Genomic DNA, 27,015 nt, shown 5'->3' on the forward strand with positions numbered 1-27,015 from the left:
GACATCTGAGCGTTACTATAATGTCTCTGCAACCTTTTTTTTTTCAATGAATTTCTAAGGTTTTTTTAAATTCAGTTTCCTAATTATAAAGTCCCTGTAACCTTTGTTTTTTTCAGTGAATTTCTAAGGTTTGTTTTAATGATGTTTCCTAACTATTGCATCTCTGTACCCTTTGTCTTTTTAAGTGAATTCCTTAGGTTTTTTAAATGCTATTTCCTAACTGGTACCTGTAACCTTTAAGAGTAAGTATGTGAGTGAACCATGAGTGTGAGGGAGTGTGTGAGTATCTCAGTGGGTGTCTTGAGTGTCTGTATGGGTCTGGGAGTGGCTGTATTAGTGTCTCACTGGGTATCTGAGTGGGTCTGTGAGTGGGTGTGAGAATGTCTGAGTGGGTTTGTGCGTGCCTCAATGAGTGTATGAGTCAGTATTTGAGTGAGTGCATGAGTGTCTGAGTGAGTCTGTGAGTGGATGAAAAAGTATTTTAGTGGGTGCATGAATGTCTGAGTATGTCTGAGAACAGGTGTGTGAGCCTCTGAGTGGGTCTGCGTGGGTGCATGAGTGTCTGCATGGGACTGTGATTGGTGTATGACTGGCTCAGTGCATCTGTGAGTGAGTGCATGAGTGAGTGGGCCTGTAAGTGGGTGCGTGAGTCTCTGAATGGTTCTGTGAGTGGGTGCATGAGCCTCTGAGTGGGTCTGAGAGTGGTGTATGAGTATCTCAGTGCAAATGTGAGTGAGTGCATGAGTGAGTGGGTCTGTAAGTGGTTGCATGAGTCTCTGAGTGGGTCTGTGAGTGGGTGCATGAGTCTCTGAGTGGCTCAGTATGTGGGTGCATGAGTGTCTGTGTGGGACTGTGAGTTGGTGGGTGGATCTCTGAGTGTGTGTGTGAGTGTGTGTGTGTGTGTCTCTCACTGGGTATGGGAATGGATACACCCCCAAGGGCCCAGCCACAATACAGTGGGGTAGGGGGGGCCATGCGACCAATCCTCCCTGCGCTGATTTTTTCCCTGAAGACCCCATACCCCGGGACCCAGACAAAATAGAATGGGGAGGGGGGCTGCGTGGCCTCCCTCCCCAGGACAATTGCAGCCCATGGGACCTCATCCCCTGGGGACCAGCCTTAAAAATGTATATATTTTTAACCCTGGTGAAGCACTACGCTACGCTCGCGTAGTTTGCGAAGTTTGCGCAACTTCGCACTACGCGAGCTGCGTGTAGCACAGTGCGAACACGCGTAGCGCAGCGGTCATTTTTTGCTTGTTCGCGGTCCTCAACTTCATGTTCGCGACCGCGAGCAAGCAAACTGACATCCCGGCGAGACTCTGAACGCGGGGAGGTCAGGTTTCTCATTGCGAGTGGTCGTGCATGCTCGCGACCGCTCGCGATGAGAAACTACCAGTTTGCGTTGAGAAAGCTGCCGCTCGAGTAAAAATCTACTCGAGCGGCAGACAGCTACAGCTCACACTGTGCAAGATGCCGTTTTCAATGATTGCACAGTGCCGGATGCTTGTTCGCACTGTGCAATCATTGAAAATGCATCTTGCACAGTGCGAACATGCTACTACGCAGCTCGCGTAGTGCTACGTGAAGTTCGCGTAGTGCGAAGTGCACTTCGCGTAGCGCTACTTCGCGAACTACGCCCACCCTTATATATTTTTAATGAGGGAGGGGAGCTGCGTGTCCCCCCCTCCCTGACTGATTTCTGTCCCAGGGACCCCATCCCCCAGGGCCTGGCCTTAAAATGTATATACTTTTTAATGGGGGAGGGGACTGCACATCCCACCTCCCTGGGCCGATTTCATCCCCGGGGTCTCCATCCTCCAGGGACCAGCCTTAAAATTGATATATTTTTAATGGGAGGGGGTATTTACGCAGCCCCCCTCTTCTGCTAATTTTGGTGCTGTGGACCCCATCCTCTGGTTCCCGGCCATGTCTTCTGTCTGTCATGTCTGTGGGCAAGGAAAGAGATGAAACCTCCACTTCCAGCAGCAAGGAGCACTTTGAAAGCTCCAGCCCGCTGGAACCGGAGTGTTTGCATTTGCTTGACGGGAGCTGTTGGTAGATGGGTTTAATTTAATTTTAAAATGCCTAATTGTATACAATAGATGTATGTAGTGTGCCAAGTACTAGTGTTTAAACTGGTAAATGTGCAATTTCCTCACACATATGTCAAGAGATTCATTAAATTATATATATATAAGTGCATGCAACTGGAAAAATCTGTCAGCCCGCAGTAGTATGACGAGCAAAAATGTTGCAAATACTATGGAAAGATACTGTGTATCAATGTAATATGTGAAGCTGTCAAGGGTCTGTCTTCAGTGAAAGTCAGGCTGCTGGGATTTGAAAAGTCAGTCTGGGATATGTCTCTTTGTAATTAGCACGTTTCCAAGGTTGCCGAGACGACCGAAACGCGTTGTGCAAGGCTGACTGAGAAATACAAGAAAAACTTTACTGCATTGAAGTCTGCTCTATTTTGTGGTGACGAACCAAAACCGTATCGGATATATATATATATATATCTATATATATATCTATATATATATCTATATATATAGATATATATATAGATATATATATAGATATATATATATATATGTATATAGATGTACATATATATATATATATAATACATATATCTATATATATATAAATGTATATATACAAATGTATATATATATATACACACATATATAACCACAATCCACATGCTTCACCTACAGCCTCAGATTTTCATCCATGCAAGTTTTCTACTACAGTAAAAGTCAGCACAAATCCATCTTTTAATGAGGTGACAGGGAATGTGGAGCACAGTCATTGATAAAACCAAGCGTAAACCTTTCTGTTCCCTTAGCATCAGTCTCCTCAAGGGATATGTTCCTGCATCACAACTACCTTGCTGGAATTTTCTAGGAACAGCAATTCACTATTAACTGGCCTCTGGGCTATTAGAGCATAGTTTAAATTCACACCCGGTAGCTAGAATGTGTAGCTCTGCCACTCAATATGTGCTCCTTTACTCCAGAGACTCTCTGCCCCAATACCCAGGGGCTAAAATCACTAGACCTGCAATGGATTTTGCACACTATGGTCCTGCATGCCACATTTCTGTGCTTTCTCAAGACCAACACCCCAATCTAACTGACCACATCACCTGATTGGCAGAATCCTCCTTCACCTGCTCAGAAAACACGAACACCATAAATTCATAAATTTCTTACACAGACTTCAGATCCACAGCACACTGGAGCCTCTCAAATTAGTACTACATGCAGCTGCTCGCCTTATCACAGGAGCCAGTAAATCAGACCACATCCCACCCATTCTAAGACATTCTATTGGCTTACCCTGGAAGCTGCCCAACCCTCATGGGTGAAAGACACACTCAAAGGAGACTGCAGAAACACAGGACCAAAAGCTAACAGATTCTGGAAATCCTTCATTTTCAAAGGAGCATAGACTTTCAAACTGGCTTTTTTCAGGCTACTCTTTAGGCTTTGAGGCTCTATCCCTGATCATAGTAGACTAAATCGGAACCTCGTACTCCTTTGCAAGGACCATCCGATGAAAATGGCCTTTCCAAAACTACTCTAAGTTATTCACTGAAGTTTCTCGTTAAACAAAAAATGTCCTCGATATACTCATCCCACCGCTCCTGGTTTCACGTCTGGCAAGTTGTCCAAATTAGCTGGCCCTCTGCCTCCAATGGATTAAACAATAAAGCTTGAACCTGCTTTGAATAATTTTATATCCATCTATAGTGTTGAGACCTGATCCATTACTTACAATTTTGATTGAGTTTTCCTGAGTTCTCCAAAAACCAGGCTCAGTGGTGCCACATTTGAGCAGAAGACATGGCCACAATTTATGCACAGGATACTAACCACCAATGGTACTGAGAGTAAGGCCCGAGGAACTCAATTCCATTTGTGTTGCCCTAATGGAAGGATACATTAGTGTTTGTGAAAAATGCCACTCAGTGGGGTTGAGGTCTTCTGCTCTTCTATTGTTTTAGTTTGCTTGTAGAAAGAGTGCTTTCACCTAATTTAATTTGTCTGTTATTTCAAGAAATTAAACATAGTTATTAAGGAAACAACAAAATTGTACTAGACCTCTGTTTTACTATTATATGTATAATAACAACCAGTTATAATTATGATCGAATGAACCATCTTCCTTCTTGTAGTTCTTTAATTAAATAAAGCCCACCAAGCTTGCTTCAGGATTTATTAATTACAATAGTTTTGCTTAAAGTATAATTTCGAGTTTTCCTTAGTAACTTATTTTGATGTCTTGAAATACTGAAAAGTTTCATTTAGAGGAAAGAACTCTGTTTACAAAATAACCAAAATGTACGTAATGCTATCCACAGCGGTGCACCTTCGCCTCAAAATTAAGCATAGAAGCTAACGCTACCATCAGTAGTGCGATAGGAGCTTTGTGGGAATTTCAGAGGTCCCCATCATTTAACCATACCCATGCAATTAAAGTATTTGAAATCTGCATACATGAAGTTTTAAAGTCAGAGATCAAAATTAAAACCTTTGTAGTGCGGAAATCTGTATTTTAAATTCAATTCACAATATGTTATGTTATGTTATGTTAAAAATAGATTTATAGAGCGCAGAGCTATTCAGAGAGTATCCCGGCGCTGAGACAGAAAACCAAATGCTAAAGGCCTCATTTATGAGGCCTTGCGTCAGTTTTGCGCTTCCGATGCATCGGCGGCGTAAAACATGCCTCCTGTTGCGCACTATTTACAAAGTGACGCATCTAAGCAGATGCGTCACTTTGTAAACCCCTGCGCTACATTATACCTGCGTCAGGTATAATGTATGCAGAGGGGGCGTTCCCCCGCAAAAAGCCTCGTAATAGTGACGCAGTGAAATCTATGAGATTTCACTGCGTCACTTTTAGGACGCTGTTGCGTCAAAATCTTGCACCTGCCTCACAGCAGGCGTAAGACTGACGCAAGCCCTTTCACATGGGGCTTTCCCCATGTGAAAGGACGCATTGCTGGAGTTGCGTCACTTTTGTGACACACTCCAGCAATGCGTCACTTTTGCGCTTACAGATATGTCAGAAATACTGACGTATCTGTAACTCCTTGCGACATGATGCGTCATACATTAAATATGACGCATCAGGAATGTCGCAGGAGTGCGCACTGAGAAGTGACCCATCGCTGCTTTCACGCAGCGATGCGTAATTTCTCATAAATGAGGCCCCTTGAGCGGGAGAGAGTAAGATACAGAAAAAGAAAAAAAACCAGGTAAGAAACAGTTAAATTATGATGCTGATAATAAAGGTCATATGACCCTGTGGTGGCAATAGAACATTCTGAGAGGGAATGAAAAGATGAAAAGTCTCAACACATTTTTGGTCTGATCCCTCAGAACACACACACACACACACAGACACACACACACAAAAGCACACAGACAAAAACACCCGCGCAAAACACAACACACACTGCACATGGTCATACTTCTCCGTCTCTTTCATACATACACATCATTATCCCTAACACAATGCTGAAAATAGGGCAGTGTTTCGCTCACAACGCATGACAGCTAACGACTACCCTTGACCTCTTGGTCTTTACTTCGACATTCACCCCCTGAATTCTTACACGCATACTTCCAGACAGCTAAATCTTGCATGGCTAGGACCACATAAATCCACCTTTCCTGCCAAATGCTGGTCATCTTTTGCAAACCAAATGACCTACTTCCAATTCCACCTCCACTCTTCTCTTACTCCCATCATGCCATCTTTTATTCCTCGCTTTACTGTCTTTAATCCTTCCAAGCACCAATTCCAACTCTGTATGCTGTTCCATATGGCTCATCCAATCCACAGTTAAGTACATGTCAATCTGGCTCTCATCAATACAAACTGTATACATGTAGTAATGCTGTCTGGTGTTGTCCTACACGCCCAAAACCACCTACCTATTTCCTTGCACCATGACAGTTCATCAAAGCCAACTGCGAATTACCCATAACCACTGGCTAACCCTTCCCACCAGCCCATTCACCTTCGAGTTGTACAGTGCTGTCTGCCTACATTCCATGCCTTGTCCTGTCAAGAACTCACTCATTTTGCTTGAGCACAATTGCACGCCATTGTTTGTAAGTGAAACTTTAGAAACTCCCTCCCTCAAGGAGATCTTCAGCAAAACCCATCATTACATCTTGAGTAGACTGTCTGCGCAAGTTCAAGTTTGACCTATGTAGACACGCAATCCACCAACAGCGCTGCACACACACTGCTACATCTTAGAAACAAAATTGTATCCAAGCAATTTGTGCTTACACTTTATCTAGAAATGGCTTTAAAGTTCCACTCATCTTCAACTCTTTAACGCTGAATGCAGACTCCCAGCAGCCCCTCACCTTATTCTCCAACTGTCTCTCCATCTGTAGGTACATGAACGTTTCCCTCAAACACATTTTGGTAACACTCCGGTCCATAAGAACCATCTCTGTCTTGATAGGCTCCAGCAGGGCCTCGCTAAATGGGAGCAAGGACTCAGCAAAATAAGGCTGAAGTATCTCTGTAGGTGAGCATTGTTTTCATTCAATGGTAGAGGTAATTCTAGCACCTCTGTGGCCTTTTTGATCACCACCGTGAAAGACGCTATCTCCACAGAGGTAAGGTTGTCCCAAAAAGCAGTCAAATTCTACCTCTTTTCTAAAGGGACAAGCAATCAGCTGCATCCGTGCTGGTGACAGGTAGCAAACTGGCTGCCTCGCTGAGGTCATCATTTTTGTGGTCTATGATGTGAGGTATTTGGACATGATCTGAGGCTGTGCGAACGAGGTTATCCATCCTGTGCGAGTATTCCTCACTAGGCAAGGACCATCCAAGTATTGGTGGTCCTCCACAAGTCTCTGTGTCTGCTTTCTTGAGCGCATCAATATGGTTTTGGTCTTTGGCATAGACTCCAAAACCCAAGCCAGTGTAGGTGTAACAACTCTTTGTACTTGTTCGGCTGTAGCCAGTGCCAGAGGAGTGCGCACAGAAGAACACTTGTGGTCAACTAGCATCATGGAAGGACATAGCGAGGATATCGTACTCGGAGGCCTTAGATGTTCCAGGTGCTATGGAAAAGAGCCAGCTTGGCCTGCATAAACACCATGATCTATGAAAGGGCAGAATCAGGAGCAAACATGTTTGAGTATACTGGAGGAGGTTTTGCCATTGAGCATGGACCGGAGTATCAGCTCTTCAACCAACTTCGACTCGGAGTAAGACTCAATCATTCGAGGAGGGGAGCAGCATGGAGACCTACTTATGGAATTTAAAATGCTTCTGGACATGGGAGTCCTCTACAGTGTGCCATTTCTTATTCTTCCTCTTTTTTATTTGGATTGCTTGGAGGAGGGTGATGATCTTGACCTGGATCTTGATCTGGAGGTGTATGGCACCTGGCCCGGCCCTCATTTCACACATGAGGAACAGTTTTTCCACTGGCTCGTGCTTAGGCACCCAGCCGGAATGGACATCTATTCTTGTGAGGAACAACAGGTTTTGAACCTTGACTACATAGGTGATGACATCCTAAGTAGCACTGCATTTTTTGGGAATATTTTTTTTTTTCTTCAGGGTTACACAGAAAGGTGCTCCGAACCCACGTCAAGGGTGCAAAAAAAGGAGACTGATGTCAGGGAGCTGCGGTGGCGCTTTATGGTTCTGGGATTTTGCCCGATGTTGAAAAAGAGTTGCTTCCTGCCAAGGACCTCCAGAAATGTCCCAGATATGCTTGGAGTTTTCTCCGGGCCGTTGATTTTTCGGAAACAACCCTTATCAGGGTTTTGTTTCTCAAAAACAGAAAAAAATGACAAGTAGGCCACAATAACATGGTGGGCTAGCCCTCCCTCAGTTTGTTGACAGTGTCCACTGCTCAGGCAGAAGCACTTTCAGCAAAGTAACCCCTGTCAAGCAGACAAGGATTTTTAAATTTGACAGGTGGACTGAGGCAAGAGCCTCTGTCACACTGGCAGCCTGTCCGGCCATCCTCCAAGGATTAAATGATGCTCCTGGTTCCTCAGTGTAAGGAAATGCTTCTATATTTTAACCTGTAACACAACACTCAATGCCCTCTACTTACTACGCTATAGAGGGTCGCATTTAGCGCCCAATGGTAACTAAAGATTTTCTTTTTTGTTTTGTTTTATATAGCGCTGGCTAGACCCGCAGCTATCAGATCGCTTTACATAAGGAAACAGCGTGTGACAAGTTACAAAAATATTCACAATTAAATGACAGAATGATTACATATTCAATACAGGAGTTATTAGCGAACACAAGTACCAAGATCCAAAAATGCCAGGGAGAGCAGGGAGTCCACATGAAGGAGACAGTAGCGGAGAAAGATACGAGACATATGTCCGAAGTCCGGCAGGGTAGGTGACGGCCATAGCGGTGAGCCAGAACCAGTCTCCCCTATAGCTGGCGGAGCAGCTAGAAAAATCTAAAGTCTCAGTAAAAATTAAATGTCTGAATTTTCTCCACCATAGGAATAGTAATATGGAGGAAAATGCAACCATTACATTTTACTCCATAGTTAGAGTTTCCTCAGGAAACTGAAGGATTCTCAGTAACCACCAAACTCTAACTGACCATCAGTGTAACATGGCTCATAAGTATAACATGTCGTACTGTACAATTTCTTATTATAAGATGAAACATAGACCTTTGTCTCTCACAAATACCCCCAGTATATACAACACATACACCCTTGGTGTAATACGACACAAGAATCCTCACCATAACATAAAACAGAACAACTTATTATAACAGAAGTCACATAACGTCATTGTAACATGACATATACAGATTAGTGTAAAAAGATAGATGCACAGTGTCAGATGACACACCAATCTTTAGTGAAATGTGATAAATGCATGCACAGTGTAAGGCAAGACTTTGCACACCCAATTTAACAAGGCATATATACACTTGTTATACTATGATACTTCAAACCTGAGTGTGCAACAGACACTAATGTTTTGGTCTGCCGCTCCTATTTCCAATGAAATTAAAGACTGTCTTTAAGGGAACCAACCTGCGTTCGTAGCCGACGCACCACATCTGCCCGGCGCATCCTTGCTTCCAAACTTTGACCATCCGCGTGAAGGCCTGGACGCATGGCTGGCGGTGTCCCACCATGGCCATCTCTTTCTCCATGCAAACATTTGGCCTAGAAAGTGGGAAAAGTGATCATAAATATAAGGCAAAGTCAAGGGTTAAAAACATTTGTTTATCAGTGCTAATAGCATAACTTGAGTTAATGATCTTCCACAAAAGATCCAAACTGAATGCCTAGAGAATGGTGTATCCTATATCATCCTCGTCCTGGGCATGGTAACCATCAATTGTAACATTTTCCTAATGTTGATATTTAGCAAAATAATGGAGAAACAAAATCTGCAGACAAATGAAGATTGTCATGCTGATCTTTTCTACCAAATTTCCCTTTTTTCTGTTGCAACAGGACTTCTTCTACTACTTAGTTTGGGATGGCTCCTGTCTCTCCAGCCAGGCTGTGTCTTGTCTACCATACTTTGGGTGCACCCCCTGGGGGTGGAGCCTAGTGCTCAGCTGGTGAATATAAGTAAATCATGGAATTCCTATAGATGACTTACAGACTGTCACGTCCAATCGGGTGCACCAGGAAAAGTTGAGCAATGGCAAAGCGGGCCAAGCTTTTCTTAATAAGTGGACATTTGCCCTGCATTACCTCAGAAAAAAATCTGAAGACTTTGCTGTGGACCTTATGACAGACATTCACCAAAAAATGTTTAACATTGTCAGAAAGGAATCAGGCAAAGTCTTGAATTCAAGAATCTAACTGTTAAATGTATGCAGAGAATCATCTGGGTATAACGTTCTTCTTAGAGTTTCAAGCTTACCGTGAAGGAGAAGAAGCACAGTGACTTAAAAAGCCATGTGAGGTGTTTCAAGAGGAGATAATGTCTTATCACATAGCTTTCATAAATAAGGGATGAGTGTCACTGTCTCCTTCCCCTGACAAACTCTGATCAAAATATTGTCCTGAGTATTGCATTGGCTATGACTCTTACTTGTGATAACGAGCATTTTACATTTACCATTCTAACTCCAGCATGGCGCTAAAACCAAGACTGGTCAATAGCAATTTAAAGTAATGGTGTTGAGGTCATGGGAGTGCATCATAGCAACTACAAGGCGTCAGCAATCATACTAGTGATTGAACAATATGTTTGGTACACCGTTTGTCGTAATCGAGCGATTATCGTTCTACGATCATCTTTCCTACATAATGTAAAAGATAAGCAGCAAGATAGCTTGTCTCTTTAAGTCCTTATATTATGATTCAAAAATGATATTAACTTACCCTAAAACAGCTGAACGAGGAAAACACTAAGGGGCATATTATCAAGGGGCTTTATCTCCGCTTTTTTGGCTTTAACAGCCAAGAAAGCGGAGATAAAATTATCTCCCTATTACCAAGCTGTCGCTAACACCAGTTAGCGACAGCTAATAGGAGATAGTGACCATCTTGGGCCCCGCTTTGCATGTCAGAGATATTTATCACTAATGACATGCAAAGTGGGCGTGCCAAGATGTTAGCGACTGAAAACAGTCGCTAACATCGCTATCTCCTATTACCAACTTTTGGAGATATTCGCGCTAAGCGCGAATATCTCCAAAAGCTAACACTTGCCCAGGAGCAGTTCTTAGCCATGTTATCCAATGGGAGGTGGATAACATGGCTAAGAGCATTTGCTCGATAATGCATGAATATCGCTGACTTTTCAGCGATATTCATGCATTGCGGCCGTTTTTTATCCCATTTGCGATCGCCGATTTGCGGCGATAATTTTTGTCTCTAAATAAGTTAGAGACAAAAATTATCTCTATTGGTTGGTAATATGCCCCTAAATTGCTTATTTTTTACCTCTTTTATTTTAGTAGAACTATATATTAGCACAAGTACACAACCCGTTATCTAACTCCTATCAGCAGCTAACTAGAATTGTTCAGATGTTTTGTAGTAAGTTACCGAAGACAATGTGCAAATTATTTCTCGACAAATCTGTATTATCTTTGTACCAGAGCATACAAAAACAATCAATTACTCAGCAAAACCTATAGCATGACAGCAGGGAAGGTGCAGAATTAAGCACACCATGGAGATTTAGGCATCTAGGCCTAATCGTCAATTTCAGTAAAGAACTCCATACCCCGTCAAATATCCATTTTGCAGATATTTTTCAGAGTAAACACATACTTATTTTTTTGCCACTGCCAATACACAATAGATAAATATATCTGATGCTGTTGTAGAGCAAAAGTCTATTAGCATGATTGATCATTTAATAATTTGATATCATTACCTCAATAATTAACAACTTGTACAGTCAATAGTTTTTACCCCTTTATAGGGGTTTCTAATGCCGGTACACGTTATCTGTCTGGAGGCACAGCTTATAATGGGAAAGAGCATTCAAAAGTAGATGCAGAATCAAACCTCGAGTAATTATAAATGTTAGTCTGTAGAATCTAAACACTATCCAACATTATTGCACACCACTAAGAAGCACTGATTTGAAAGCGTTAATGGTCAGACCATTTTACCATAAGAAACTGAATACCTGCTTTATTGAATGTGTTATTGAGGATGTTAAACATATTGGAGGGTATGTAGTATTTTATGTCTTCAAACAGCTGTGTGGCTGGGATAGCTCTACTTGTTTTATCTCTAGGGTTTATGAGACACCTTGCTTTAATGATTGATAAATCTACCCTTAAATTACAAAACCTCAAAGGTTATGATGAGTTATCAAACCATACTTAATATTCCACAACATTTAAAATATCCAAAATAGTAAGCATAACTTTGCTTTGGATAAAAAATACTGATTTAAGTCACTGAATTTAATATTAGTCATTATATCAGACTGTTTCAAGCCAAAGAGACCTCTAAACTGTAGTGCATACGTTTCATTTGTTCCACTTTAGATTGCAATATAAGATGATACTGACACACATAAATAAGGAGATGGCATACTTTGGGTTCAGCCTTTCTGACATTGCTAATCTATGCACACTGTATTGCACTGCAACATGGCCCACTGCATATTGACTCATTAAGACATGCACACTAGAATACAAGATGCTCCTCTTTTATAAAATAGAACTTAGTGCAATCACATCTTCGAACACACGATACAACAAACCTCCCTACATACAAAACCAAAGAACAACAATTTAAGCACCGCAAAAGCAGTTATGCTAGAGAGAACCGTAAATAACAGACTGAGGTAATCTCTCCACTTATGTACCTCATACAACTACTTATCATTCGTCAATAGATATCTAAACCACCCGTATCATTATTGGGAACTCACAACCCAAAAATCACAGTGTACATTTCACAACCCAGCCATCAGACAACTGAGTAACTCACAAAAGAGACACACCAAGGTCTCTGGCATACTGAACAACCAGGCATCTCCAAATGAGGGAATGTCTCACAACGGTGCATATCCTTCAGTCAACAAAACAACCATTCCTTTGCCCGTTGAGGGTTTCCTTCTATTTAATAAGACAGGAAGTGTTTTCCAACCAACTGAACACCAGGGTAATGTTCCAGTTGGAACGCCATGATATATATCAAACCTTGGAAAGAAAAAATGTCTTTCAGTCCACACGTCAGGGAATGCTTCCTTCCACTGCTAAATTATACATCTTAATCTCACACACACAGTTGGCGTTCCTCTCACCCACATAGTTGGCGGCACGGTTTCTGAAGTTCTTGAGGGAGACTGCGGAGAACAACAAGGTGCCGAACTCTCCGTGTGGTCAATGTCCCCGTATGGTAGGACATAGAACTCTCCAGTTGCCTATTTCGTCACTTCAGATTTTTGAGATTCAATATGTTTAAATCTTGTCCTGGGTTTTAACTGGTTCATGAATAAGCTTTAATGGCCCTACTCTGCTTACCTGCGTGAGATGCCAATTTGTAAGTGCTTAAGATTGTGATCGGGAATCTGTAAACTCCTTTTTAATGTGATTTTAGCTGGTACTCTCTAATGCATTTCAATCAAACCGTGGTAAGCTATTTTTTTAATGAATATTTATTAACAGTTGATTTAATAACCGTAGCTTTTAACAGGGATTCTATGAATTATTGAAAATTGTTTTAGTGGGTTTTCAGGGTGTTTTGTCATATACATTTTAATGTAAAAGGTGTCTTGATCCAGTTAGAAAAAGACACACAAATGATGGCCGGAATGCAGAGCAAATCAAACATTCTTAAATCCATCGTTCTTTTGCTCACCATGCCACCCCCAGTTTAGACCCAGCCATATGCAAACAAGCTAGGTTCTCCCTGGACCAGAAACAACTATCCTGGGACCGGTTTCGGGTATTACCACTCATCAGCCAGGCTAGTTTGAATCCACTGGCACAGTGAGCCTGAGCCCGGGACCACTTCTGGGCATACCCGGTGCACTTAGGGCGGCAAAGCAAAAGACACACAAATGATGGGCAGAATGCGGAACAAATCAAACATTCACCCACAGTCAAGAGATCTGGGTTAAATCCATCATTCTTTTGCTCACCATGCCACCCCAGTTTAGACCCAGCCATATGCAAATCAGTCTTGACCATGCTCCTCATAGGTCTAAACTAGAGTGGCGTGGTGAGCAAACACATTATGGAGTTAACCTAGATCTGTGACTGGGGGTGAATGTTTGATTTGTTCAGCATTCCGTCCATCATCTGTTCTTTTTGCATTTGTTGCCCTAAGTTGGAAGGATGTGCCCATATGTGGGTCCCGTGCTCGCTATGCCACCAGATTCAAGCTAGCCTGGCTGATGAGGGGTGATACCCCAAAACTGGTTCCAGGATGTTTATTTCTGATCCAGTGAGGACCTGACCTGGCAGTTCGGGCCAGACAGTTCCCATGGGGAACAGGGTCAAGACTGATTTTCACATGGCTGGGTCTAAACTGGAATGGCATGGCAAGCAAAAAACGATGGATTTAATCTAGATCTGTGCCTGGGGCAGAATTTTTGATTTGTTCAGGATTCCGTCCATCATGTTCCTTTTGCATTTGTTGCCCTAAGTGGTAAGGGTATGCCCAGACGTGGGTCCCATGTTCGCTATGCCACCAGATTCAAGGTTGCCTGGCCAATAAGGGATGATACCCCGAAACTGGTTCCAGGATGCTTGTTCTGTGACTGGGGTTGAATGTTTAATTTGTTCAGCATTCTGTCCATCATCTGTTCTTTTTTCATTGATTCAGTTAGAAAACACCCTTGCACTGATGAATGTACTTTCTGAATCTGCATGGTGGTAGTATACTCTGTGATATAGTATAGAGACATTTTTAGTAATGTTTGTAGAGGAAATTGTATTTACTGCCAATTGTTATTTTGAAGGTACGTGGAATGGGTTTCTAACTTGCAACATTGGGTTTGTTTTCGTACATCGGATGATGGGATGTTCGAGCGAATATTGCAGCGATTGTAAATAATTGTGAAAAATAAATATAATTTAGTCTCAGAAAAATGCACTTAGTTCATACACAAGTGTTTTTACAGTTCTTACTCCTTAAATGCCATGTAACTTTCAATCGTGCAGCTTCAGCTAAGGACTAGGTGGACACGCTCTTCCAAATCAGGGTATTACAATCACCTTTTGTCTGACCACTTTCTTATTTGTAGCTCCATACACAGCCCTACAAAGGAGCTACGAACCACACCCCTCTAAACATGTATGGTCTCTCTAGTGACTTTGTAATTCCACAGAATACTCTCCGTGCAGCTCCCAGTGTCATTGAAGGATCAATCCCTAAATAGAATTCTTAACGATTGCAGCAACAGCAGCTCTGTCTGTCCTGCAGCTCCCTGCAGATGATCTAAACTTTGGGCTTAATGTGCTTACATGTATAGGTACCTGCCACATAACCAAAATTCTTAAAACAAATTATGATCCTATAAAATAAAACAAGTACATCAGCGATCACCAAAACAGTAGCTCTGGCCACTTCAAATTGTAGATTTCAGCCCTCTCAGCAAACCTTGTAAAGCCTGCTGACAAGAAGCAGCATGCAGAGTAGAGATGGGCCAGCTGGGAGTGAGCAGAAGAAGCTGTTTGGAGTAAAGGGTCAAGTTCGCGCTCTATAAAACACATAAATAAATGAAAACAAGAAGCTTGCTGTGGCTGAGAAGAGGACGGTGTGTCACTTTCTAATGTGTGTATAAAGTTAAGGGCATATTTAAAAAGGAGTTTGCGTCACACTTGCACCACGCAACATGTTGCAAGCGCAACTCAAACCCAAAATGCGATTGATGAAGCCATGCAAGGCTACCTTGCGTGGCCCCGAGTGGCTTCATGAATCTGGAGTAATGCAGAGCAAATCGCTGAGTTGCATTACTCTGCTCTGGGAAGGCGTTGCATGGGTGTTCCCACGCAACAACAGTGTTTTTTTTACACATTCCCAGATTTACCAAAAGTGGTAGACCTGGGAATGCGCCAAGCACATACACCTTTCCAGGTGAGGTGTAATGAGGAGAAATATTTTTATGCCTCTCCTTGTTTTTGTGCAGGAAGGTGGCCCTTCCTGCACAAAACAATTGTGCATGCAACACAGGCACCATTGCACCATGGTGCAAGGGTGTCTGCATTGGTGCTAGGCAGCCAGGACAGCACCAGTGCGGTGACAGAGGCAGGAATGTGCCATATTCTTTTGAATATGGTGCATTCCTGTTCTTTCACGCAGAGCAGCAAGGTGGCTTTCTGTGCTGCATGACTATTTTATAAATATGCCCCTACTCTGAAACAAAAAGGAGAAAACATCAATTACCACGCAGGCATTACAGCGCAATGCCTTTACCACACATCCATTACCACCCAATGCCTTTACCACGTATTGCCTTTACCGCACGTTTTCACCAACGCATAATATCCCTTTACCACGCATGCCTTTAAACCGACATAGTAAGTATATAAGGTAAACCCACCCCGAAGACTGAAATCATCATAAAAGCAGAGGAGGCCGCACTGCCCTCCTCCCGGAGCCATCACAAGGTCCAAGGAGCCCACCCCTAGGGCCATAACATCCCAAAAAGGGGAAGGGGGCCCGTGGCCCACCTCCTCAAGCCTCTAAACGCACCGGAGCAGGCAGGGAAACCTGTGTTTGCTCCCCCTTGACTGGAGCTTTTTTAATCTCCTGCCATGCAGGGAGCAAGTTGGGGACGTGTAGGCCCAGGGGCTCCACACAAGGCCCCCCAACGAGTGTGCCAGGGCACCCACCTTTAATTAATGCGGGCACCGGGGGATGGTGCTACCGGGGCCAAAAACAGCTTGGGGAGGGAGGCAGTGTGGCCTACCTTCCCTTTAAGAACATGGCCCTGGGGATGGGGCCCAATAAGGCCGGGGAAGTGGGGCCGTATGATCCCCCTCGTCTTTAATGATAAAAAGGCCCTGGAGCATGGGTCTCCAGGACCTAATAAGGATCAAGGAGGGGGCCACGCAGCCGCTCTTCCCTTTAATAAGAAAAAAGGACCTGGGGATAGGGTCCCCATGGCCTAAAGAGACCCGGGGAGGGGGGGCCACAGATATATATATATATCTCCTTCACAAAGTGGTCTATAATCGACGGGCTGTAGCTGCTGCTGCGGTATGAGTGGGGTAAATACCACAAATCCCCAAGATTATGGATTCACAAAGGGGACAAAGCTGCACTCCCAGAAGTTCCATTTGACAATATCTTTTATTCGAAAAACAGCCTAATTTCAGAGCACCACAACGCCTCTCGACCTCCGTCTTTATCAAGTGGTGACAGCTCTCTGCTGTTTCAATTGCCGTGCCTTAAATCTCATACAAGGCACTCTGGGAAATGCACTCCACATATATGAATCTTGCAATGTTTTTCTACAAATTAATTACTGCAGAGTGCTGATTTCTAACAGTTCATGTATGTAAGTACTTTCTTTAAAACAATCCCATATAATCATCTCCTTCAGTTCGTCAATTTAGGTGCAATGTCATTAAAATTATGTTACAGAATTCCAGGCCCTTCCTTCCACTTCAATCATGGGCCGCATCAGTGTTGTAAATCTCAAGGACATATCCTCACCTTGGTCTCCAATGAGGACTTGGAGACCGGAGGCCCAACTTCAAAGTACGCCTTTGTTTTGTTTTGTTTTGAAAGGACAGCCTCATCGGAAACTAAGGTTTTTCATTAGTACCATTCTGGACACAGTGCACTTCTACCACTATGCTTCAGAGTGGCAAGTCTGGGATATATGGCTTTTGATTGTAATGTTTCAACCTCTATCCTGAATTTCGAGGAGACTGATTCTTAGGCTGCTAGGTCTCATGGCCTCATGTATCCTGCTGGTAAAGCATGCCCGCTGACATATGTAGGTTCTGCAGTGGGACCTGAAGTCTCATTGGAAGTAGCATCAAGGGAATCGTTCCAACCTGGTCCTGATATCAAAGGGAACTGCAAAAGATCTGCAGGGGTGGCTAGTGAACTGCAATGGGGCAGAGGCAGATTCCTCTCATTTCCCCACCTAGAGCTCACAATGGTGACAGATGCCTCACTCCTAGGTTGGTGTGACCATCTGGAAGAGGTTGAGCTCTGACAGAGTCTCACCTCCACATCAACTTGTTGGAGTTGAGGGTGATTTGCTTGGCACTGAAAGCCTCCCTTCCATCCATCACTAGAAGGCTGGTTCAGGTGTCCATGAACAACACTATTGCCAGGTGGTACTGCAACAAACAGGGCGGAGTGGAGTTGCAGACCCTCTGCCAGTAATCCCTATGCCTCTGGAAATGGCTGAAACTTCAAGACATTTTCCTAGTCGTACACATTCTGGTGAGATCTCTGACCATCAAGGCATGGGAACTCAGCCATCGATGCCTTGCGGATCACGAATGACTTCATCTGGAGGTGGAGCAAGGTCTTGTCCATGACTGGGGAGAATCCTGGCTAGATCTATTCATCACCAACGAGAATGCACAATGTCAGCACTTCTCCGCTTTGGAGTTTGTACAGCAGCGCTCGCTCTGAGAAGTGTTTTGTCTCAAGTGGAAATCGGGTCTCCCATACACCTTTCCATTGATGCCACTCCTGCCCAGAGTTCTGAAGAAGATCAGGACAGGCGAAGCCCAAGTCATCCTAGAGGTTTAGATTGGGCACAGAGAGTATGGTATTCCAAACTCCTGAGCATGAGCATCGGTTCTCCGTTCAGGCTGCTCCTTCAGGAGGATCTCCTGTTACCCCCGAACATGCACACATTGCGCCTTCTAGCATTGAGATTGAACGACAAGTTGAGAGCCTTTGATCTTCCTTCCAAAGTCTGTGAGTTCACCTTGGCAGCCAGGCGTTCTTCAACAAAAACTTTATACGCCTGCCGTTGGGACAAGTTTGTGGCTTGGGTTCACTGAGAAACATGTTGACCCATTTTTTGCACCCTTGTCTGGAGTGTTGTTGTTTGTTTTGTCCTTAGTCCAGCATGGACTTGCTCTGGGCATAGATAACAGGTATCTTACAGCCATCTCAGCTTTTTTTTGCGGTTGCCGGATCAGCCCTCCCTTTTTAAGTCATCCGTTATGACAAGTTTTATGAAAGGTCTTCAGCATATGTTTTCTCCCAAACCTTTAGTTATGCCCCAATCGGATCTTAATTTGCTTTTTACCTACCTCATATGTTCCCCCTTTAAACCCTTGCACAGCTGCCCTTTAAGACTTCTGATAATCAAGACAGTCTTCTTGGTGGCCATCACATCGGCCAGGAGGGAAAGGGCGATACAGGCCCTTTCTTTTCACCCTCCAAATGTCATCTACTTCCCAGATAAGCTGGTTTTACTGAACCTGCGCCTTTTTCTTGCCGAAGGTTGAGACACTTTTTCCACATCAGCCAAAAAAAACACACTGAAGACTTTCTTTGCACCGTCTCACCCCTCCAAGGAGGAGAAGCGCCTCCACTGTTTCAACCCAAAAAGGGCACTGCCATTCAATATCAATCGCTGCAAAGACTACTGGACTGTCGAATCGTTTTTTGTAGAGTTCACTTGAGCGAAGAAAGGGAAAGTAGTGCAGAAACGGACCATATACTTACTGATGGATTGTACTCTGCATCAAGATCTGCTACACATTAGCCAAGAAGCAACCCCCAGAGGGCAAGCAAGCTCATTTCACCAGAGTCAAAGCTGTGACTACTACATTAACTCATAGAGTTTCTGTTCTGGATATTTATCAGGATGCTTTGTGGCCATCTCTGCACAAGTTTACCAAACACAACTATCTGGACAGTCTGTTCTGTTGTGATTGACACTTTGCCCATTCGCTCCTCCAGGACTTTTTGGTCTCAGCCAGTTTTCAGACCACCCTCTAGGGAGGTATTGCTTTGGTATATTTTCTAAAGTAAGGAATCTGCAGCTAACAGTCTCTATCAGATGACCAAGTTGTTTACCTTCAGTAATGCCATGTCTGGTAAAGACTCAATTAGCCACAGATTCCTTACCAACCTTCTCATCCTCCCCGTTCTGCAAACTGACATTTCCACTTAAAAAAGGTCCTTGTAGGCCCTTAGAATCTGCACACTGGTCAAAACTCTTCTGATGTGGCTCCATGCTTCAAGCGCAGAAATAGTCATGAACCTAAGTCAGTGTGGTAGAGTGGCGCCTATATAGACATTGCGCTTGTAACATCTGGTGTGGACGACGCCTACAACATGGATCCATTTGATGCAACCTACTGGCACACGAGGTACTGCTCAAGAATTTCAAGAACTAGTCTGATTGCTGGGGAATATTCTAAGGTAAGGAGTCTGCGGCTAGACTCTACCTGATAAGACGGTACAGAAGGTAAGTAAATTGTTCTTTTAACAGTTGTTAGTGTTTGTACCTTTTTGCAGACTAAGATGATACAAATTCAACTGGGTTTGTCCAAATCACCCTCCAATACCTGGGCTAAGAAACTACATATTACACAAAAACGGTGGTATGGAGGAAATGATATCAAATATCCATTACCTTACCATAGAGAACAACAAATTACCCTATATATGGTACAATGTCCCATTTCAGTTTTTCACATTTAAAAAAACACACATACCACAGTGACTTCCTTTGGGAAAATTAGTAATTATTTTGCTATATATAACAATAACAAAACCAATTACACACACACATATATATGTGCTGCTGGCGGATGAAATAAATAATTACATTTCTCACCTGCAACCTGGGTCAGCTCTCGTCTCTTGCTCCAGTGGATTCACGAGGACTGTGGGACCGCCGGAGTGTTGGTTCGAGTTTCTCCGAATATATATATATATATATATATATACATATATATATATATATCCGGTGTGCCATACAAACGTAGTAGTATTTTTTCTATGTCTAATTTAATCACATGGTGTGCACTAGCATTTTAAAAATCCAGGCATTGTGGGTAAACATTTGACTGTGATCAAGGGCATCTGCCCGAAACGCGTCAGTTCGCTTTGCTGCCAAGTTTGCCTCATTAAAATCTCTTTTGCCTTATATTTGGATTCATTTGGTCGTCTGTTCCGTTCCTGGGAACTGGAGTTGCAGTCTGGCTAGTTTGTGCATATATATATATATATATATATATATATATATATATATATATATATATATATATATATATATACATATATATACATACATATACACATTTTTACAAGCAGGGGTCGCACCCTCAATCTAGGTAATACACTGTGAGGTAATCCTATTTGCACATGAGGTTTCTACACCTCCAGAAATCATTTACTGAATGTGCCTCGAAATACAATTCTAAGTCTTGATTTCAAGTGGATTCCTCCCATCATAACTGTTTTTTGAAATGTAAAAAACTGAAATGGGACATTTTATCATTCATAAGGTAATTTGATGTTCCCTGTGGTAAGGTAATGGATATCATTTCCTCCATTCCACCATTTTTGTATAATGAGTTTTTGCAGACTAAGGGCAATAGTTTGAGGTATTATTTTTTCACTTAGCATTTACCTGCACCAAATCTGGCACTCGCTTAGCGTATGCAAGTAATGTCAGACCTGCCCAAAAAAATATTAAAATGTGGGGAGATGATCAATAAAGATGCAATTCCCCATTTTAACTTCAATAGAACATTTTGGACATTGCCACATCAAAAAGTGCTGAAAGGATTTATCCCAAACTTGGCATGAATATGGAACTTTCCTGAAAATATGTGCTTTTTGTAGTTTTGTGTAAATCTCTTCAGTAAGCCTATGCAGGTATTGTCGGGCCTGCCAATAAAAAAGTTAAAGAGTGAAGGGGTGGTCAAAAAGATGTGATTTCCCATTTTAACTCCAATTGGAAATTCTGGTCATTGCTGCAGCAACAAACTGCAGAAAGGATTTAAGACAAACTTGGCATGCATGGGACAGAAAGTTAAATGGGAGGGGTTACAAATTGCACTGTCCATAATCTAGAGGTTAGTTTATTTATTTATTTGAAAGGTTTTGTATAGCACGAACATGACCGGTCAGGGTATCAGAGCGCTGCACACAAAGGCATACAAGATAAACAGGAGATGGTGTAAATACTAAACATGTAGGTAATCAGGCAAGAAGAATTTGAAAAAAGAACAACCCATGTCATAGAATGTATAAATCAGTACAAATCGCATCGTTGAATGTTAAAATCAGTGCTGTAAACAAGAAGTAAAGATTAGTTTGGGCGACTTCAGGTTTATTGTTGCAGGTAGCTATTTTGGAGCAACCCTTTGACTACTGTTTTTAATGTGGCAATCAAAGGGTTAGCTCTGATTTCGGGAGGAAGAGCGTTCCATAAATTCTCGTAATATGACTGCCCAACATCCGAGGCTCTGAGTTTCAGGTTCTGAATGGCGTGTACACTTACAAGACACAAAGCTGGCGACCTAACAGGATAGACTGTGCACACAAGTGAAATAATATCTGCACAACAGCTATGGGAGAAATGGCCACCACAGCAGTGATTGAATAGTTGAAGATTGCCACCTTGGCGATGGGATGGAAAAATATTTGAAATAATGACCTAGCAATATGGATGGGAATACTACTGAAAGCCACAGTGAAGTTACAGGGGGTTCAGGTGCTGTGATATCATTCATATGTGTTAGGGACATAGCTGGTAACAGAGTAATGAAGACATACTCACAACTAAGGGAAGAATGTTATTTGGAATTAACACAGAAGTACAGGTACTTGCAACTTAAGCATGCCCTTACCTTTGACTGGACAAATCCGCTTAAGACAACCTTCCTGGAGAGAGGAGACCTCCTAGAAAGACTTACACAAGGTGCCACATCATCAGTCTAATGCATCTTAGAGAGGTGACCATCAAAGCTAGCCTGAAATGTAATCAGTTTAAGGAAGCTTCACGTGATGGGGCTGGCACCAGATGATCACTGCACAAAATGTAAACATGCAGAAAGAGAGGGGGCAAACTATTCGAGGATGCATTGTCATTCAAGCATTCTGCAAAGAGATCTGCAATATGCTATTGAGAGAGCGCAAACTGACTTAAAATGTATGAGTACATCACACTTACCTGTAGTAAGCATAAATCATGAGGAGAAATGCCATGAGTGCTAATAGTATCTGCAATTATATTCTGAATGTATAGCTAATGTAGAGATTTAAGTAGAAGTAAATGTAATGTAAATGTATTGCGACTTATATAGCGCACGTATCACCCGAAGGCATCAAGGCGCTTGCTTAGGGAACCCATCCTGGTATTCCCCTGTGAGATACCCCAGCAGGGTATCCATAAGGTGAAAGCCAGGCATCCCGCCGCGAGGGGCCGTAGTGGAGATTAAGCAAGCTATTGCCCAGAGTCGCAGAGTGTGACCCCGTGAGTCGAGTAGGCACCGCAGCGAGAATTGTCGAGTCCGTGGAATTTTTTAGCCCGAGTCCCGGCGAGGCGGGGAATCGAACCCTGGTCCACGGCCAATCTCAGCTTCCGGGTCTGCCGCCTCTAACCACTGAGCCACGCTTCTCCACAGTGGAACTAATACAGAAATGTGTGACATTATATGATTTTAGTAGATGTGATTATTTCTGAATCCATGTCGTGTAGCTGTTAAAACATAAGATGGTATGCGGTTAAACGCAGAATGTGGTAGGCCTCAGGGCCAGAGCTAAAAGGGAAGGTGTTTCTTTTCACGACACAGATTGTAAATGTTTTGGCCGTTGCATTAAATGGGCCATGATTTATAGAGATGTATACTGAATAATAGAATAAGAATATTAACATGCTTTAATTAATGAAGAAGTTGAATGCTATAATTCTGATGAGAAATATTGTAGGCCTGAAATGTTTTAACATCGATTTACACGTACATGTCTGGGCTGAGAAATGTTGCAGGCTTTTTCTGGAAGTCTATGAGAGTTGGGTTCTTGGCTGCAGATATCTGTCTGCAAAGGAAGAGGGGGGATCCAATTATAAATGAATGAATAGAGGTCTGTTCAGTAGACGGCCTAGACATGGAGGAGGGTTCCGGAATGTTTGAGGGGTATCAGCGGGCCGGAGAAGAGTCTGAGAAGCAAGGTCAACTCTAACGTATGAGGCCCAATACAAAGCATCATGGAAAAAGCCAGAAGCTACACCACGTGAGGGGCGTCTCGCAAGGGGCGTCTCAAATGTTGTTGACTGTTTTGTATTAGGGACAGCACCCCTGGGTGGAGTTAGAGCAGATACCTGAGGACCCTTTAGAGAGCGGATGGGTAGGCAGAGAGGGGTCATGACTGGAGAACTATAGGTTTTCACCAAGAGACTTAGAGTGAGTGACTTCCCTTGGGGGTCATTCACTGCTGACACCTTTGTTAGGTTGGGGCTTGGTTAAGTAGGGATACCATCTAGAGCAGGGTAGGGACAGCCTAACCTGTGCGTTTTCCTCCAACCTAAATGAAGGAGAGATATGCGTCAATGCTGATAGCTTTATTATTCTTAGAACTTGTGTTAGTGATTTCCGTTGCTCGTCTGAGGGCTTTCCGAGAGCACATGTATGTAATTGGACCTGTGTATCTCGTGAATCTCATTCTGAGATGCCTGTATTTGCAGCTTATCATATCTTTACAATAAACTTTTGAAAGCTAGAAGTTGTTTGTGATCTTTGGGGAGCAGAGTCCTTTATTGGGTGAACTAACTTGGAAATGGGTGTACTGTTTTCCTCCAAGACAGGCAACAAAGGTTCAGTCGACCAGATCGAGGTTTAGGTCAATAGAGATAAGGTATCGATCAAAATCTCGCCCTTTCAGTTGGTAGCTATAGAGGATGGTTGCCTTCTTGAGGACGGTGACCTAGGCCAGGTTAGCTTACCCCAAGGCCCCTAGAGATCGAGGATCGGAAGAACAGCCCGCTGAAGAAGATCCGGATGACGTGAGACAGAAAAGGCAGCAGTATCGGTCGAGAGTGAGTATAAAGGGTTATGCGTGTTAGATTGCGGTGTTTTGTATTGTATCTATGTTGTAATGTCTGGCGGAGTTGAATGTCTGTAGAGTGACTGTGGAACAGGTTGTGAGCGCGCGCAACCGGTGGAAATCTTAAGTTCAAGGAGAGCTTAAGTGGTTCGGGTGTATCGGACACCCAGAGTAATTGTCAACTAGTGTGAAGGGGGTCATGAGGTACCATTGATCACCCGAAAGACCGAGATAGGGGGAACGTAAGAGTGAGTGCGTGAGTAACGGACGCTGGTCGGAAGTTACTGTGTGTGTAAGCAACCTATCAGAGAGACGATAGACATTTCGTCAGTTGTGTTGACAATTACATATAGACTGTGGACGTACAGTCGAGAGAAGTGACCGCTTGGTCGGAAGTAGTCATTTTTCGGTGTATGAATGGGACGCATGCATAACCGGGAGACGAGTTGAGAAAGGAGGGGTGCTGCTGCGAAGCGGAGAAAAGTGACGTCAGAAAGTGTCGCGACGAGATTGGCCGACCGGAGAAAGACCGCGCTGTGATAGGCCAGCTAGCAAAGACGTCAGACAGGGTCGCGACGTGATTGGCTGACCGGAGAAAGACCGCGCTGCGATAGGCCAAGTTAGCAAAGCCGCGACAGGATTGGTGGATTGTCATCAGGAAGTAAACAGAGTAGCGAGGCTGGATATTTTGCGCATAATTATGAAGTGTTTTAAATGGCTGAAAGCGGTGTTTAAAAAAGAGAAGCGGGGATCGTATGAAGGGGAAGAAGCCCCGCCGGAGGGTACGCCAGCTCGTTATATGGCAGTGAATGTTGGGCTGCATACGATCCTTTGGATATCAGAGTGGAGTAAGATTACTGAAGGAAATGAGGAACTGACGTTCCCGAAGTACGGGACGTTCAGATTAGAGGTGTTACATCGATTAAAATCAGTCATGACCTCAATGAGACCCTTGCCTAGACCGACCCAGTTTGAAGCTCTTGAAGCATGGATTAGGGCAGCGCATGAAAAGAATATGAACAGACGACAAGAAAGGGTGAAACGATCGGTAAGGGCAGTGCAGGATGCCAGGTGGGATGCGGATGCTAAGAGATGGAGAGTGCATAACTTGGAAATAAATAAACTGTACCCAGTGTTAGAGGTGCCCGTAAATAAAAGCCCCCTAGAAGAAGATGATGAGAGCGAAACAGAGGACAGCCTGATAAACAGATTATTGACAGACAGGCCACCCCCGTATAATAGAGCAGGGGGAGAGGTCGAGCATACTGAAGGAGAAAAGGGGAGCAATGCAGGAGAGCATAGACCGCTTCCCAGTTCAGAGTGGGATCCTGAGGCAAAGAAAGAGCTGTCCCAGCCTAGTCAGGTGCAACAGGTAGTCGGGAGGTTTGTGGTACAAAGAGCGCCGGAAACGGAAAGCGCCACATCCTACCCATTACCAGATGCACTACAGGTACCTGTTACCATAGGTCCTATAATATCGATATATGACCAAGAGAGAGCAAGAGGGGAAGAACGGGTACGGAAGGACAGAGAAAGAGCAGAGAAGGCAAGAAGGAACGATACGATCAATTCCCCAAGTCAGATACCGATACCGAGAGAGTGGAGCACCCCGATGCACACAGCAGGGGACCCAGGAGGAGATCCTGGGGGCCCTAGATGGCCAATGGATCTGAGGGGATCTGGACGAAAATCCTTTCAAGAGCTAAATGAGTACATGAAGCAGTGGGATGAGGCAGTGAAGGCTCAAAAGAACATCATAGCTGCGGAAGCTGAAAGGGAAAGTCAGGACAGCCGAGCTCGGACTCACTGCGGGGCTGGGGAGAGCAGCCCGGAGTGGGACTGTAGAGAGAGAGAGAGTAGGGGAGTCACCCATTGGGCCCGGAGGGGAGATAGAACAGACCTGGAAAACGGGGGCCCCGGGAGTGGAGGGGTGGCGCGCCCAATACTCAGTGAAGAGGAGAGGAGAGCGCAAGAGTACAGAAACAGCTTTAAGTGTCCACACTGTGTGCCCAGCACCAGAGAACTGAATGGGAGTTGTGAGAGGTCGCACCATAGTCCCTGTGATGACGGAAATGAGCGCAGCCCAGGGAATATGGGGAACCAGGAAGGATCGTATCGGATACTGAGCGATACTAGGCAAAGAGAGAGTAGCGACCAGAGGGAAAATAACAGAGAGGTGTGCGGTGAGAGGAGAGAAGAAGAAGAGAGTGGGCAGAGCAAGAGTAGGGGTAACAGGCCCGTGTTCCATCACCTTCCAAGATCGGATGGCCGAGCATGGGACCTGGAGAGATGGGAGCAAGGGAGACCACCCATTAACACTCCCGAACCCAAACGTAGAGCTCGAAGTTGGGATGGTAGGGAGACCAGTGAGCCCCCTTCGAAAGACATATTGCGAGCTGAGATAAAAGCCAAGAGACTCGATGTCACCAGTTTAAGGTCAGACCTGGATGACATGGTAGATGGTACCCTGCCTTTAGAAAGAATGGAAATGTATGAACAGGATGAAATACTGTATATGGCAAAGGACATTACTCGAAAAGCGAGAGCAGT

At 43.8% G+C, this 27,015-nt stretch overlaps 1 protein-coding gene across 1 annotated transcript in view; it reads right to left on the minus strand.

The window, feature by feature from the left end:
* Nucleotides 1-27,015, minus strand: part of LOC144753162 (uncharacterized) — a 1,401,110-nt gene that overhangs the window by 1,144,651 nt on the left and 229,444 nt on the right. Inside the window, exon 2 of the mRNA XM_078640932.1 lies at nucleotides 9,073-9,207. Within this exon, the coding sequence (XP_078497058.1) occupies nucleotides 9,073-9,207 (135 nt within the window). The remainder of the gene's footprint in view (nucleotides 1-9,072; nucleotides 9,208-27,015) is intronic.

Source organism: Lissotriton helveticus, chromosome 5_1, assembly GCF_964261635.1.
Source record: "Lissotriton helveticus chromosome 5_1, aLisHel1.1, whole genome shotgun sequence".
Lineage (NCBI taxonomy): Eukaryota > Metazoa > Chordata > Amphibia > Caudata > Salamandridae > Lissotriton > Lissotriton helveticus.